At 40.7% G+C, this 16,871-nt stretch overlaps 2 protein-coding genes across 5 annotated transcripts in view; one reads left to right on the forward strand and one right to left on the reverse strand.

Moving 5' to 3' along the window:
- Positions 1-16,871, reverse strand: part of CRB1 (crumbs cell polarity complex component 1) — a 101,413-nt gene that overhangs the window by 80,618 nt on the left and 3,924 nt on the right. The gene's annotated exons all lie outside the window — the stretch shown is intronic.
- Positions 1-16,871, forward strand: part of LOC310903668 (uncharacterized protein) — a 98,482-nt gene that overhangs the window by 65,269 nt on the left and 16,342 nt on the right. The window contains exons 7-10 of the mRNA XM_083847313.1: positions 42-109; positions 2,337-2,430; positions 2,918-3,012; positions 6,658-6,777. Of these exons, the coding sequence (XP_083703439.1) occupies positions 2,338-2,430; positions 2,918-3,012; positions 6,658-6,777 (308 nt within the window). The 5' untranslated portion in view covers positions 42-109; position 2,337. The remainder of the gene's footprint in view (positions 1-41; positions 110-2,336; positions 2,431-2,917; positions 3,013-6,657; positions 6,778-16,871) is intronic.

The raw sequence follows: 16,871 nt of genomic DNA on the forward strand, positions 1-16,871 counted from the left end.
TGATTTCTTTACAGCACTAATGTCTCTGTTCTAACTCAAAGCATCAGGAACCTGTCCTCACAGAGAAGTGGGATGTCAGACTGGCCTTTTATCCTGAAGTTTCCTCGAGGTAACAGATCACAAGCTCGTCTTCGGTTTTGTGTGGTTGCCCACAGCTCAAGTACGGGATGTTTTCTGCAACTTGTTGCCTGTCAGGCCCAGAGCACATCCCCTCTCCGGGCATCTGGCTGCCAGGGCTCAGGGCCAACGCTCACAGGAGTCACCCGGCCCAAAGTAACAGCAGGAATAGGAATTGAAAATCCCCTCTGCCGTTAGGGCTTTCTCTGAAACCTTTGTGAGGTGTTTATTGTAGAGGTATGGAAAAACAAGATTCACCAGCATCAGGGCATGCCCGGGAGCCTTCTGTGGGGAACACTAAGGAATAATTCCTCTCACATTAGAGGAATATCACTAAAAGGCAAATTGTTTCAATAAGCCTAATGAGGGGGTATGTTTTAGCATAAAAAACTCCTGCCACTAGGGCATTAAATACCTGTTATAAATGAATAATATCCAGCAATCCTTCATCAAAATTAGAGCAGCGTGGCATTTGCCAGTAAAAGGATATAAAATTTTAAAGCATGACTAAACACTATATAGTAGCAATCAGTATAGTGCTATCTTTTTTTTTTTTTTGGGGGGGGGGGGGGCGGTTACTTTCTCTGTTCATAATCTCGTTTAATTCCTCTATTTTATTTATGTAAGCAACAGATCTGACTCCTCTCTCCTTCCTTGCCCAATTCCCTTTCCTACCGTAGATCTTTTCCAGTCATTCCTCTTCTCTTCCTCTGAGACCTGAGCCAAAGCAGACTGGGGTTTGCCAGGCAGCAGTGGGAAGTTACAGGAACGTGGTGGAAGCGACTGTAGTAGCTGTAGCCCCAAGATACAGGGTCACCAGGCACCAGCCTGGCAGCGTAACCCAGATGCTTCCAGAGCTGTGCTGAAATTCTCACGCTCTAGAGTGATCCAGGGGACAATGAAGCTGCTCTGGCCTGCTGTTCCCCTGGAGATATGCTTTATCCCTCCCTGCTGCAGTGACAGTGGAGCCTTGTGTCACACAAATCCTCTCACAGGACACAGGGAGAAAGAATACTGTATTTTGGGTGCAGAGCCCTTTCTCACAGTGATACCTGTCCTGCCTTACCAGTACAGAGGACCTTATAGGGCAGGATCCTGCCCCTACTTTGTATTAAATTACGCTATATAAATAAATGAGATCTGTGTAATAATAAAGGGCTGACCAGAAAAAAATAAGAAAGTTTTGATGGCAATAATAAATATGTGATAAATATCTAATGACTGTCTCACTGGGGGCATTTTGGCTGAGAGCTCCATGATGGGGCTTGTTTGATGATCCCAAAGGGCACCACACAGCATACTGTGCTGAGAGGCTGCAGAACAGATTGGGAAGCAATTCGCGGTACTTAGCACCTGGGGATTCTCAAAAGACATTTTCTCTTAGGATCACATTTCCTTTGATCGGTGGGATTATTAATTATGGACAGTCTTGGACAGAACAAGGCACTGCCACTGTGCTCCTAAAACAGTGTCTCATTTAAAAGGAACAAAATATCTTAATTAAAGGGTCAGCTGTGGTGTCTTTTCAAGACGCTTTGGTATTGATTTGGCCATGGTAGACTACTTTAACAAATATTATTCCATTAATAATCAAGGGAGCTCATAGGCATAACAGCTTAAGAAGGGAGTACTAAAATGTTTGTCCTTTAACTTTCCAGGGCAGTTAGAGCAACACCATCCAATGCAGCATTTGGACTATAGAATATACATTTCAAAAGTGGTTGTGCTTGTGTGGGGCCCTCTCCTTTGTGTCTTATTTATTAATTGCATAGAGCCATGCTTCATCATGTGATCTCAGATATCTGTATTTAAAGCTTAATTTTACCTCTGGATAAATGGAAGCATATTGTTTCTGCTAATAATACTTTAGACTAATTTTGCTTCTGTTCTTCTTTTGTCTTTCCTGTGCTTTAGTCATCATGTTTGAACAAAAGAATTTTGCCACAAAATTGATGGCAGCTGTGGCAAATAGCAATAAACTGATGAGCATCCATTTGTAGTTGTGCATGCCCAGTTTAATCTTAGTATTGTATGTCCATAATTACATATTTTGATTTATTTTTGTCATCTACTATCAACAGAAATTACATTTGTTGACTAGGAGAGTTTTATTTCTGTATATTCTGTTGCAGCAAGAAATTTTTACTAACATTTTTTTCACCTTGCTGTGATAAATATACTTGCTTAGATGCACGAATCACTATATTTTCCATGTACAGCATGTATGGCTTACATTCGAGAAACCAAAATGTTAACTTTATCAGCAACCTGGGGCAGATACCTGTTGGGGCAGCTACGCAGAGCCAGCTGCAGGTCAGTCAGCAGATTACAAATTAGCACTTTTGCTCCCTTGCCCCTCCTTGGCTCATTAGGGTGCTAATGGGGTGGGTGGTGGGAGGTGGTTGAGGTTTCTTTTAGCTCTGGAGCCCGAGCCTCTATCTGGTTATTCAGTCATCCATTGGCAGGCTAGTCCTGCAGTTTGGGAGGCTTTAGTGAAGAACCTACGCTCTGTAAGAAGAAGTTAGTGCCTAGCTGCTAGCTCTACTATCCCGAGCACTGAGGCAGCTGGCCCTACCCAGGCAATTTGGTGCTCTGCTCTATGCAGAGCTACTTGTTCACCTGGATCACGAGGCACAGGGCTTCTCTGAGGGAGGCCTGGGGCTCTGCAGCAAAGGGAACCGAGCTTCAGACTACCTCCCCTCCCTAGCTACCTTAGGGGCAAGAAAGCAAGCTGCAGTAATGGAGCAGGAGAGGGAGAGCTATGCTTGTCCTGGAGAACTCATGCTTGTCTGACCCACAGGAACCGCTGCGTGTCGCCTGCCAGGCGATGCAGTCTGCCCTGCCGATGGGCTCCGCTCTGCTTTGCGGTAGATGTGCTTTCACTGGGCTTTTCAGGTAAGATGCGGGTTGTATGCAAGTATCATATAGTTCTATAAAGGAGTTGTTGTATTACCTAGGTGTTCTTAAAAGTACTAAGATATTTGGATTAGTATCAAAGCTGCCTATGTGCAGAGATCTCTTGTGCATGTGTGTGTGGGGAATAATGTGATTCCTAATGATCAGAATTCTTATTCAAATTGGTGTGTTTCAGCCATTTGACAAAATAACTAAAGCTTGACTTGTCAAAAACGTATGTGGTCTCTAAGCACTTCATTGTGTCTGTATCTACCCACAAAACAGTTAAGAAATTGTTCCATTAAGCAGTCCACAAAACAGTTAAGAAATTGGTCACCATGAGCTTCACTAAAAATGTGACTGAGATCCTCAGCGTAGCTCCAGATTTCCAGGTTTGGGTCTATTCTTTACCTACTTTTACCTACGTTTATTGACATCGGTGAATTTCCTGAAATCTGTTGTCCTAGCTATTGTACAAACACAGAACTAAAAGTTTGTTCCCAACTTCTTAAAATACTGAAAATCTCAGGCACGTTGACAATTTTTCAAATGGTCGGTCTTTTCTATGTGTTTATTGCTCTCTGGCATCTAAAAGATGCCAAATGTTAATGTTTTTATGTTTGGAGTTGCTATAGTGACGTGATTTTATTTCTACGTGCCTGGTTAAGCAATGCCTTCCAGGAGCGTTGAGGGCTTTATCTGCATGTACAAGCAATACTGATGCACTCGATACCAAGGTTCTTTCAGACTTGTACACCTGCCCTTCAAAACTTTTTTCTCTCTTTTCTTTGAGCAGATTCTTTGAGCAGAGTTTCACTAAATGTAGTTTGCTTTTTTTTTTTTTTTTCCGCTCCTAGATTATTTGGTACATAAAACTTCCTAAAGTTACTTCACACATGCTGATTTTTTTGCCTCCTACAACAACATTCAACAATTGTTTGATCAATTGATAGGCAATACTCTCTTTCTAGGCTACTTCTGTAAGTTGTGTTTTATTATTAGCAAAGGGCAGTAACACTCCAGCCACTCTTTTTCATCTTTTCATCTTTTTTTCCTGGACGCCCTGAAGAGGGCTGCAAATTAGTTGCTGAGGAGTTCCTCAAGTCAACACCTCATACTGTTCTAGCAGGCTGCATGCCCAGGAGGTGAGCCAATGTTGCTTTCATAAAGGACCTGAATTCAGAGCAATGAGAGTGGCTGTCACTTCAACATCTGAACTTCAGGTACAGAATCCACAACTGCCAACTGAGCTGTTTTTTGCCAGCCTTGGCTAAAGCTTTCATAAAGCAGCTTTTATTAAAACCTACTTGGGATATGATTTTGAAAAAGCAAGATCTTATTTTTGCTAGTATACAATTCTTCGCAGTTCCCTAACAATTTTCATAACAATTTCCTTATTTGCATTACCATGGCTGCTTGCTACAGTGATTGAGTCTTCGTGTCAGAACAATGTCAAGATGATGTGAAGACAGTGTCAAGGCAAATATATAAGGGTGATGCTTTGAAGTAGGGAAAGAGAAAACTGCCAGTATTCAGTGCTCCATAGAAAAAAATATTTCTATGATAAAATCATTGTCACCATAAGCAGGAGAGAAGAAAGTGGGGATATCTAGGTTATTGCGTGAACATGTCTGGGTGACAACTCGGAGTTTGACTGAAAAAAACAATTTGCAAGGGTGCTTTTCCTACCTAAATCCAGTCCCATATTTTCTAGACTGTGTTCCCTATCAATTGGACACCATTCTGATTTAAGCTTCTAGTTCGTACCAAGAACGCTTTCTCAAAAGTCAAAGAACAGGGATTCAAAAAGGCTCTTTCAGGGTGAGGTGCAGCTCACTTTTAGAATAGTTTCCAGTTTTTAAAATGAAGCACTGATATCACAGTGAGTCTATGATTTTTTTTTTCTTTATGCATGTGTACGGTGCTTTTTCTCATTTCAACTCTGGGGGGAAAAAAAACATTTTTAGTGATTTCTGAATGTCTTTATAAATCCCACTGAAGAGGTTTAAAGAAAAACAAAAAAAAACACAAAAAACACTCCTACAGTTTCCAGGGTTACATTACCATAAGCCTCTCAAAATGCTTTGTGGGTAGTATTTTCAGACTTGAGAATTGGGAGTGGGCTATTTAAAGGTGAAACTGCTAAGTATTTTCTAAATATCTCATTTACATATTTATTATTATTTTATTGTAAGGAAGAAGGTTGAATAGTTAGCAGGTTTTCTGACCTGTTGCCTATGAAATAACTGAAAGTAACCATTTAAAACACTTGATAGTTTAATGTCATCCTATTCCTGTATTATGTCTATTTGCTATGTATGACCACGTTAAATCTAAAAACATCAAACTTGGGTGATGTTTTTAAGATGAACTGCAAATTTTGTCCATAGCTGCAGCAGCAGTGCTCTAAGTAAGCTGCTTAAACTTATTGTAGCCTAAGTCATGTATTTCTGAATGTTGAGTTTCCCCCTTGCCTGGACAAGTTCTTTTTAACCTGAAAATAATCTGCCATTTTGAGTCGAGCATCAGCTGGAGAAGAGTGCCTCAGATGCCTCCTCCTGTTATTGTTCACACCTCAGCCATTGCGTGCCTCTAGAAATTGCTGCATCTCACCAGTCTTCAGAAAGGGAAGACTGTAGGATGGCATGTGACTAGAGAGTGCATTGATCCCTTCATAAAAGAAGGCTAAGAGTTATCAAAGTGGTGTGCAAAGGAAATTGTTCCAGTTAGCAATGGAAACAGCAAACAAGGATTGGCTATATTTATTGCAAGAATGAATAAATAATAATTTTATAAAAAAGAAAGCTTGCTATAGTATAGGTCTCAAGTTTCTCTCAGGCTCATTACAAATCTGGAAAAGTGTCTCCCTTCCTATGTAAGTGTGTGTGTGTATATATATATATATATGCATGTGTTTATAACATATGAAGTGAGAAATGTAAGATCTAAATTTAGTAGCTCGAACATGGAACAGGAAGATAATTTTGGATTGTATTCACAGTTTTCCCACTGAATGAGAGGTATTCACCTCACCCTTCTCGAACTCAGGATTCTCACCTGTAAAAGTGAGATGCTGCCTACTTACACACTGACGCTCAATCTACTTATGTTTTGTAAAAACAAATGCCTCTTGAGGAAAAAAATGAAGATATTTCTATGGGAAAAAAATCTGTGTATTTGCAAGGAGAAGAAATAATCCAAAAGGAGCCTATTCCTCTACACTTGCATGACTGTGCTAGCTTTTAGCACATTCACAACTTTAACAATAACTTGAAAGTCAGTAAAATTCTTTGAGAGAGACTAAACTTAAACTCAATATTTAGCTGTAAGTGCTGGAAGGACAAATGAGTTTCACAGGGTGAAACACCAGTCTGACCTTGAACATGAAAGCAAAGCCCTCACTATTAGCACAGGAAAATGTTAGATTCAAAGACTTCACTTGAGAAGCAGAACTAATTAGAGAAGATTAACAGAAATGAGGCATGTAATAGCTGGAATAGGGCATGACTGCAGTATGAAAGGCTGAATCACTGGACCTCTCATCAAGGTCAAGATCTTAAAAACACTCGAATTTTTTTAAAAGGCAAGTGGCAGGTTTTGCAGATGTTCCTGGGGCAGCTGAGCATTCATTACTTTGTTCTGCAGGAGCTTCCCCTGTCTCAAGACTGTCAGCCTTGATGTCAGGATACATTTCCAAGCCTGGGGGGACTGTGTTTGCATTCGGGACTGTTTGTATTCCTACTGCTCTGCGAGGGGACTGAAGAGGTATTGTACCAAGTCTGCTCTAAAGTGGTAATGGAGTGGAGATTCTGGATTTTTGTATGAAGCTAGTAACTGGTTTTTCTTGCACCTTTTTTTTCAAATGAGGTCTGAGATATATTTCAGAATCTTCTTCTCCCATCTTATTTTCCATCCTCCATTTTTTCTGTCACTAACCAGCTTTCTGCAAGCTCTAATAATCTCTTTGTTACTGAATGTTAATAAATGTTCCAGGGTCGGTTGGATGGCTTTTCTGATTTAGGCCCTGAAGTGACTGCTATACTAGCACCACAGTAATGGCCTCAGCTCAACTTGAAGTGGCTCAGAGGAAAGAATCACGGAACAGATGAGGTTGGAGGGGGCTCCTGGAGGTGATCCAGTCCAACCCACTTGCTCAAAGCAGTGTCAACTAGAGCAGAAAGCTTAGCACCTATTACCGATGGTATGTTAGTTCCTCATAACTGTCCATAGTGATTTATTTAAAAATCACCTATATCCTAGAAACCAGGCTCACTGTAAGCATGTGTAACCTCGTGCCTATGGTTAACAGAAGTGCTGGTGCTCATCAGTGACTGCAGAAAAGACGCAGTCACCCGTGAGGACCCAGCATTCCTTGGGCTGATTCAGGGCCATGGCGTAAAAGATGTGCAAGGTTAAAAGAAGACAGGAAAATCAGTCTCTGTTATCCAAGTGTTTATAGTTATGTTAATAAAAGTAAGAGAAGGCTTCCTCTGTCTGTAGAGAAGGTGACACCGCAAGTCTCACTGAGGCATAATTAAATAGCTTTGGCAGGTCATCATGTGGATTTCTGCTAGAGCAGTATATTTCTATGCAAGCCTGAAGAAATAAAGATACAATTCAGAATGCAAAAGTTTCTAACTGGTTGCCATGTATGCTATACAGAAATTCCTGTGAAGTCCAATAATGGTCCTCATCACAGTCTACAACTTCCTCGCGAGGGGGAGTGGAGAGGCAGGTGACCTGTTCTCCGTAAACACCAGTGACAGGACCCATGGGAACGGTGTGAAGCTGAGGCAGGGGAAGTTTAGGCTGGACATCAGGAAGAGGTTCTTCACTGAGAGGGTGGACACACACTGGAACAGGCTGCTCAGTGAAGTAGTCACTGCACCAAGCCTGTCTGAATTTAAGAAGAGATTGGACTGTGCACTTAGTCACATGGTCTGAAATTTTGGGCAGACCTGTGCGGTGCCAGGAGTTGGACTTGATGATCCTTATGGGTCCCTTCCAACTCGGGATATTCTATGATTCTATGATAACAGCATCCATTTGGTTTTAGTAGTAATGAAGATTACTGAGAGCTTAATTTAAGAGCTCAGATACAATGAGCAGAGAGCAATGTTGCCAGCCAGTCAAATTCTTTAGTGAAGATTAATAAGTGTAGTCCTATTTCTGATTCATCACAAGTATCTCAAAGAACATCATTCTCCACCTGCTTGAAAAGAAGCCACTCCTGATTGCAACCACAAATTTTCTGTTATGTAAAGAAAAGCCATGCTGGCCCTAACTGGACAGCACAGCAGCATCTTCGCTGAAACCAGTGGACTTTTAAAGGTGAACCAGATTAAGTAAAACTGAAATCAGCTCTGTTGAATGCTATACGTGGAATATTGGAAGTACCTACAACATATGGATCACTTACTGCATCAAAACAATTGGGAGCTGGGGGATGCAAGAGGTCCACTCTAAGCAGTTTTCATAAGTCACTGGACTGTGAGAATGCTTACAGAGATCTTCAAGGACAGAAAGTGGTCACGTGAACTTGAGTAAACGTGCATTTTCCCCCAATGAAGTGCAGTATCTGAAGGAGCTCTTATGGTTTTCAGGCTAGAACACAACCACAGTGATAGATCTGTTTTTGTTCTGCTACGTGTGCAGAACTGCAGCCTCTTCCTTCTTTCCGTCGCTTGTTGGGTTATTAGGTTGGTCTGCTGGAAAGATTCCCCAAAGGTGTTTAGTGCCAGTCTTTTCTTATGTTTAATTGCATGAAGTTTTTCACCTAAATACTGTCTTTCCACTTGTCACTAGCATAGACAATGGCAGAAGTTCTGGGATGTCTACTTGTTCTTCAGTGTTCTTTGGAATCAGCCATTTGAATGCAGAAATAACAATTGATTTTAGCCACCTCGCTCTTCTTGCACTTTGCAATGAGCTCTAGAACGGCTGGATGTTAGACTAAATTGAATCAGACATTTAAGACATACTCAAGAGAGAACAGTACAGATAGTTCTTGTTACATCAAGCAGAGGGCGTTTTTACACAGACAGAGGCTTGCAAAATGTTCAGTACCATTAGTGAATAAAGACATACAAATGTCAGCAGTCTTTAATGTGAGAGAAGGAATGCGTTTAGCTAGAAAGTTTGAATTGGTGGGTCCTACGAAGTGTTGTCCAGATTTACTTTTTGCAGTTGTATTGTAGAGGCACCTATTTTCTGTCTGTTCTCATGAGATATACTGCTCCAAATAAGTATGCGAGTAGACAGAAAAGAGTTTTGGTTTATCATTCCCACCAACACGTTCTTCATATTTTCCTACATTTGAAGATAGCTTTACTTTCAACTTTAACTATTGTTTTGTAGGCTGAATTGGGACAGAGCCTACAAGGGCCATATGCATCATCTTTCCATTCAATATTACTGATGTAATTTCTGATATATCGATGCCATTCTCTGGCTTCTTCCCTCGTTGTCATTGCTATCCTGTTATGCGACCTTTGTTTGCTTAGCTTAGGAGACTTGGTGTATCTTCTTTCTGTACAATATACATTAGGGCATCAAAGAAGGTAAGGGGCTGCTGGAGAAGAGCAGCTACAGTTTGGACTGCTGTACACTGTATCAGACTTCAGCAGTGTTTTTTCCCATCTCAAAGCTCTTGGAGTCAGCAGACTCAAAGAGGAACTGCATGCTACATGGCCTGTAGACTCCATATCTTGGCCATTGCAACTGAATTACATCTTCTGTGGCACGTAATCAACATTTCCAGAACTGTGCATGTAATCCTGAGCTCCATTTTCCTATTCCACCCCACCAAAATGGGATCATCAGTGGATTGTTGTGGGATATTTAGCACGGCATTTAAGAGAGACCCTGGAAAAATGCCTGCATAAATAACAAGATGTACATGGGTAGGTACAGACAGAACTCCTTTTTCATGCTTTGAGCCAGCTCTAATCCAGGTGCCATTCAGCTGTGTTAACGTGACCCAGAGCCTCAGCTAACATGTTCTGCAAAAGCTCACACTGAGAGATTCAGCGCAGTGCTAACACAGCTGTACCACTGCTGCACCAGACCTGGCTGATGTCCAAGCAGCAGCACGGTGACGTGCATAACTCCAGACATACTCCGAGGTTGTTTCCAGCTTTCAGGAGGTTGGTGAGTTATACCCCAGGCTTTTTTGCTGGTAACAGACCCTGCTTTCATCTTTCTGCAGCATGGGCACTTAACTTTGTTCAGGTTCACGGGTGGTTAGCCACAGCAAGGGCAGTACTTGGCTGCTTAAGCACCTACGAGTTGTCACAAAGCTTAGCAAGACACACTTGAAGCTATTGCTGCATACAGATGTTTTCTCAAGGCTAGATTATTACAGTGCGAGTTTTGGATTCCCTACTGTGATTAATTCATCAGTGCAGGTTACTTAAATTACAGTTGTTTGCATCCTCACAGGTCGATGACTGTCTATCTTTCTATGTCCTTGCTTTGACTCCCTGCCAAATTATGTTGTTTTCAATGTCTTCTAACTCACAGTGAAAGAAAGGAGGTGTGAAGTGTTACAGTCAAATTCTGGGCCCTCCTTGTGGAACAAAGAGCTAATGAAGTGCTCTACCATCCCTGCTAGAAACCCCAACAAGGGAGAACAACAGCTGTCGAGGAAAGAGTATGACCAATATATGCTGCCTTTTGTCTCCTGTAGCTCTCCGGGCAGCCTGAATCTGAATTGGAGCAGCTCTGAGCTTAACTACTTCAGCGAGCAGCCAGCCTTTGGTATTCCCACTGTGAAGGAATGCATCTTGTTTTCAGACTCTGACTAATGCAATTAAAGATGCTTTGTCTGTGCCTTTATTCCAGGAAAGGTTAAGGGAATAGGATTCCAGTATGCTCAGCCTTGGGAAGGGAAGGAAGAGCAGAAAGAAGCAAGGAGCTTCTCCCGTTAGCATCCACCCAGGCCACAATTATTCAAGCACAGCACTTTCCAGCAGAGAAGACCGCACCAGGCAAGTGCCTTGCCTGGGCTCTGCCTCTGAGCCTTAGCTGCTGGAGCGGGGACATTACACACAGTGGGTTAGCAGCCCCAGCCCATGCCCCTTTTCTACCCACAGAATTATTTAGCCCTAGAAATATTTCGATTTCTGTCCACGTGGATGAGATTTCAGGCAGGCGGGCGCTGCCCTAACCCTGAAGTTGCAGCAGCAGCGACTACAGGCTTGCTTTGTTGATGCCTGGAGAGCATCATGCTGCTGCCACAGCCCGAAGGAGCCCTTTGGAGCTCGAGTGGCAGCTGCGTGGTGCATGTCACCGCCTGCCAGGCTGCCCGCAGAGAAGCCTTGTCTATTGTCGTGTTTGTCAAAAGGCAGAAGCAAATTTTCTGTTGACCCATTTTATGGGTGACTAAAATATAATCAATATAAAGTAAACAGAAGAATCTCGTTGGGAAAAGGCTTATCTGGGTGTTTCACTGTTTGCTGCTCTGAGAGGGCTTTCACGTGTCATGGCTCTGTGAGTGGCTGAGAAAACAGCAGTGAGGACTGATTGAAACACGTTAGTCTTGGAAAAACAACAAATTAATCTGTAATATCAATCTAGAAAGTAATACACATCACTTATCTGTTTGCTGCCTACTGCCTGTGACTCTAGATGAGTCAATTAGGTTTAGAGGCTTCCTGTAGAAAATGTAAATATCAGGGCCTTTCTTCCCTTTTTGGGCCACCATAGAATAAAAGGAATAATCAGCGTTGCTTAGAGATTGAGGCATTGTCTAAACAGTTTTGTTTTTTTCTTTTAATGCTGAGATGTGAATTATAAAGAAAACAAAGAAGCATCATTGAGAGGTTTTTGGCCTGCAACCCCCTGTAGCAGGATCAAAGGCACTTAGACTGCTGTTGCTCAAAGTTATTTATTAGAAGGAATATGTCACATATTAAGTGTTGAGGGGAATGGACTAATGCATGTTGCTTGGTAGTTGGCACTATATATATTTTTAATAAACCTTGGCATTTTTTAAATGTGAGCTTATTGTCCTAAAAAGTTAAGCTTCTCCTAGATGAACAACAGGGTGAAGAACTGTAGAATAATCATTATTTGTTGTAGTATGTCAGGAAAGATCAGCTGAAAGAGTTTTCTAGGACTTTTTGTGGTATGCCTTTTGCTGCAGTAGGTTCCTGTCTTGCACTGTGCTTTTATGGGAAGTTGGCTGTAAAATTTAGGTTTAGCAGGTAATCCATTTTTTATTTTTCTTCAGCCCTTTTACTACAAAAATGATATTATTAATTATTCATTTTACTACAAAAATGATATTATTATTCATTTATTACTATTACCTTGTATTGTACTGCCAATATATTAAGTATACTTCAATTACAAGTTAAAAAAAAAAAAAAGTGATTTGACTCCAAAATCTGGTAGTCAAACTATGGCTATGTATACAATCAAGACATGATTTCTAGCATGAGGGCTGTCTATCCATATAGGAATGAGTGCCTTCAATATTATAATAATAAATGCTTATGTAAGTACCAGAAAATCGAGTGGATGCTTGATATCTCCAAGAATGAGAGTAAACTATTTTCTAGCTGAAATGTGCACAGCGTTGTTGATCGTGCACCAAACGGGGCTGGGTGCCTGGCTGCCTTTGTTTTGAGCAGCAGATAATCCCCAGCTGCGGTGCCATCTGCTAGCCTCGGCCAGGAGCTGTGCCCGGCCTGCCCCCAGCCCCGGGGCGGGCAGGGACCCCTGCGTCTCCATCACCTGAGGTCTCCGCAGGTACCCCGGCGGCGGTGCTGACTGCCCTCCGGCTGCCTAACGCCAGCTGTGAAACAGCAGTCTGGGCACGCTCCAGCAGTTACTTATCTAATCCGTTCATTTAAATGTTCTGATCTAGAGATTTGATTATCCTGCAATTGGGAAAGTCCGCTTCAGTCTTGCCCGCTGCATGTGGAATTTACGGCATGCAACTGTTGGCATCGTTCTTCTTGATTGCTGTTCCCTTTTAGGTAGGAAAGACGGTAATCATGTCCTCCTCCAGGCTTCTCTCCTGTGACCCTTTCTCATAGGTCACATCTTTCTAAATGTATTCCTATTTCTTCTGTCCCTCTTCAGAATTTCCCTATTTGCTTTTCTCACAAAATGGGATATAGTCTGTACTGAAGAGTGCATTGATGTCTTACATGTCATAACAGACAGTATTTGCCTTTTTGTATAGCTTTTCGATAGGGACATATTTAATGTGACCATCTATGTATGCCTGCTATGAATTGGTCTGTTTATTCCGACAATTCAGTTTTGTAGTATTTTGAAGGAAATAACATCACTGCAGTTATACAGAAGTTTATGAAGTCTAACAAAAATTAACAACTCTGGATTTCTGTCTTGCAGCTCTGTTAACTGAGACAGGGTTACAAAGAGGAAAGAAACAACCCGTGCTTGCCAGAAATATGCACTTTAATCCAAAAATTGTCAAAATTACTTTCAATACTTGCACTGTCAAGAAAAAAAAAGTGCTTTCACACTGATGTTGGCCTGGTCTGACTTATGGTGAGATAAAAGATAAGTCAGCAGGGCTGTGCTCTGGCTGTGGCTAAAACCAGGCACCACGACAGCAGAGCTTTGCTCAGGTGGCCACCAGGGATCTTCCTGCTTCCTCTAAGTGGGTTTTGCCCCACTGCAAAACTAGAATAGCTTCACTAACTCCTCTCAGTCTGCAGCACAGATCTACTCTAATGTGTCCACGGTAAATTTATGAAATGGGTATAGAGAGCTCTAAGTCACTTATGGACAAATTTTTAAAAGAGAAAAAACAATCAAACAAAAAACACCTGAGCCATTCCTAATGAACTTTCCGAATTGTTTAAAAAAAATAGGAAACAAAGGCCACCAAATCCCCCCCCATGCACCTGTGACTAGCTAGATATAGTTGTAAGCTTTGGATGGACACACCTTTGAATGGTTTATGTATATATTAAAAACAAATTAAATATAAATGTGGTTGGGATGTTTTTAATGTCACTTTTATGCAAGTGGAACAAGGTTGACCAAGTTACTTCCTTGTTCAAAAATTATAGGGCTGCTACACTACCTTCTCAGGATTTTGTTTGATTCCAGAGACAGAGGTGTTATCCGTAATGAGATACATAAATGAAAAGAGGAAAAACCAAAACCTTGTAATTGGGTCAGGAAGCTGTTGCTTTAATCTCTCTTAGGATAATGGCAAGCATCTGAAAAACATTTCATTTTTGATACAATACGGGTGCAATGTAGAACAACGAGAACAGAGGGAAAAGCCATAGGGCTCCTGGTGCTTGTGCTCCAGCATGGTGACTGCAGCCCTGACAGGCAATGTGCTCCTCAGCAAGCTAACAAGGATCTGCTGAAGAGACTGCCTCTGCTATGAACGCATCCGAAGCTCATCTGAACAATGCTCTGCTAGAAAGCTACTTGCATCATCTGAGTGTGCATGAGGGATGGGCAGTATGAGCAAAACCACAAATTGCTTTATAAGTAGAGCTTTATTCCTAACACTGTAATTAAGCATTAATTAGAAGTTTAGTAATGGGAATAGTTGCAGGAAACTAAAAGAGCTCCTCCACAGGGAAAAATTGCATAGACTCGGTGTCTCAGAGGGGCAGAAAAGGGGTGCAAATAAAGCTTGGTTCACACTGATAGCAATCTCAAAGGAAATTTCATTCCTAATTTATCAACATTTGGGGGAACAATTACAAAATCAATAGGGATTTTCTCAGCTCAGCTGAAAGGTCATGAAGTCACTTGAATGGTTAAAAGATTATATATAGTTTTGAAATTATTTTTGTCAAATGAAAAATATGATAATGCTGCATTACGGATAGATTATCCATTACAAAGGCTGTTGAAAATAGAAATTTAACAGGGAAATATGTCTTGTTCCAAAATGGTTTAAGATTAAAAAAATTGTGAGCTTGCACCTGACCCTAGACAGAATCACCTCCAAAATCAATGCCTAAATTATACCTTTGTTTGTCATAATTCTCCCCACTTTTTTTTTTTAAAGCAACTTTCTTCCCAGAGCTATATGCCGGAAAATGCTGCTAGACAAGCATTTATTTATCAATGCTGTTCTGGGTTTGGGACGTGCTTCCTGTCAACTATGGCATCTAATGATTCATGGTCTCTTCTCATGCAGAACTGACTCTGCATCCACCACAGATTAATTTTCCATAGTTTTAGTGTAATTTTTGTAAACAAATTGTTTGCAATTAATGCAGCATATAAACCTCAATTTATATTGAGGGCTTACATACAGAGCTACAATAATCATAACCATGAGCACCATCTTCACATTAAGAGAACTGGAAAATATACTTTATTTGTAGGGTTCTCTGTGATGGTTGTTTTAGGTATCACCTCAGTTAAGTCTTTCCAGGTATTGCATTAATCAATACACCATGAAAAGTGACGTATTCCAGGAAGACAAGTCGTCCTCTAAAAGATTCTGTAACCAATTTTCTCAGAGGTAAAAGTGAGCCTTGTGGTGTTCTGTAAGAGTTGACCTTCTTTAAATTCTTTTAAATATTTAAATTTAAAGGGTTAAACTCTTCTTTAAAGAGTTCCTTCTTTAAAGCTGACCATTACTTCCTCCTTTAACAAATCTGGTTTATTGGGTGTCACAAATGAATACAAATAACAGCTGAAAAAAAGCGGTAAAACGGAATCAATTCTATGGCACATCAGGCAGCAGGAATTCTATCTGGTGCAAATTCACTTCCCAGAAGCAAAGTAAACTTTAAGACTGCCCAAATCCATTCTTTTTAACATACCAATAAACGGTAATCTTAGTGATACATTAAAAAGTGGGCTAGTATTTCAGTAGAGCAATTCTGCATCACAAGTTAATGTCAGATATTTTAATACATATATAATTAGGACAGAAAGAGGAATTAATTTCTACTGCTCTTCAACACCATTGTGATTATTTGAGGTCTCACATTTCCCTTGAAACACCAACTAAAAGTGCAGTTTTTAATTGTCCCACCATCCTTAAGATCCAAGAAAACCAGTGTCCCTAACAGAAAGGTTTTTGCAGCAAGAAAGTGTTTACTGCCCACGTCTGCTAAACACTTGTATTTGCTCATCTGTTGGGGTGTACCTGGCACAGGTGACAGTCATAAAAGCCTACATCAGGATCTGAGTTAAATATTGGATTTTAACAGAACCATGCATTCTTGGAACTTCTACTACAATAAAACAGGAACAAGTAACACCAAAATCTTTTTTTTTTTTTTTTCTTAACATGTTTCCTAGGACATAGTTCTCTGCTTATGATAATGTCACTTGGAGGAATGGGTTTGGAAACAGAACTTTGCAGGGGTGGAACTATAGGTAGTCTTTTTTTTTACTAAGTGCATGCATTTATGAGCATCCATACTCGTATTTGTGCAGGTGTTGCACCTGACAGCATTATGCATCTGTTGGGCCTATGGTAGACTACACTAAAATGCTTTTCGAAGCATAGTTATGCTCAGAACTATATAATTAGAATTAAAGTTTAAAAAAAAATAAAAGTATTGCTTGTTGGAATTGTTGTTTTTGTGATTTACAGGCTGTAATCCTGTCACTGTACAGTCTGATGTTAAGTGGTGTTAACAGTGACAAAAAATGTAAAGTATCATTTTTACACATCCTGTGTTTTCAAAAGGAGCCACAAGTGACAGGACTGTTCTATAATACTTTCGGCTTTATAGAAGCTTTATGTACAGCCAGATTTTAATAAAAGCTTACCACCAGTTTAATTCTTAGTATGGTATAGGAATTAAAGAATAGTATTTCATAATCTCCCCCAAGTACATATGAACTAACTATCCTACAAATAGGAGGGAACACAATTATTTTTGAAA

Source organism: Anser anser (assembly GCF_964211835.1).
Source record: "Anser anser genome assembly, chromosome: 8".
Taxonomy (NCBI): domain Eukaryota; kingdom Metazoa; phylum Chordata; class Aves; order Anseriformes; family Anatidae; genus Anser; species Anser anser.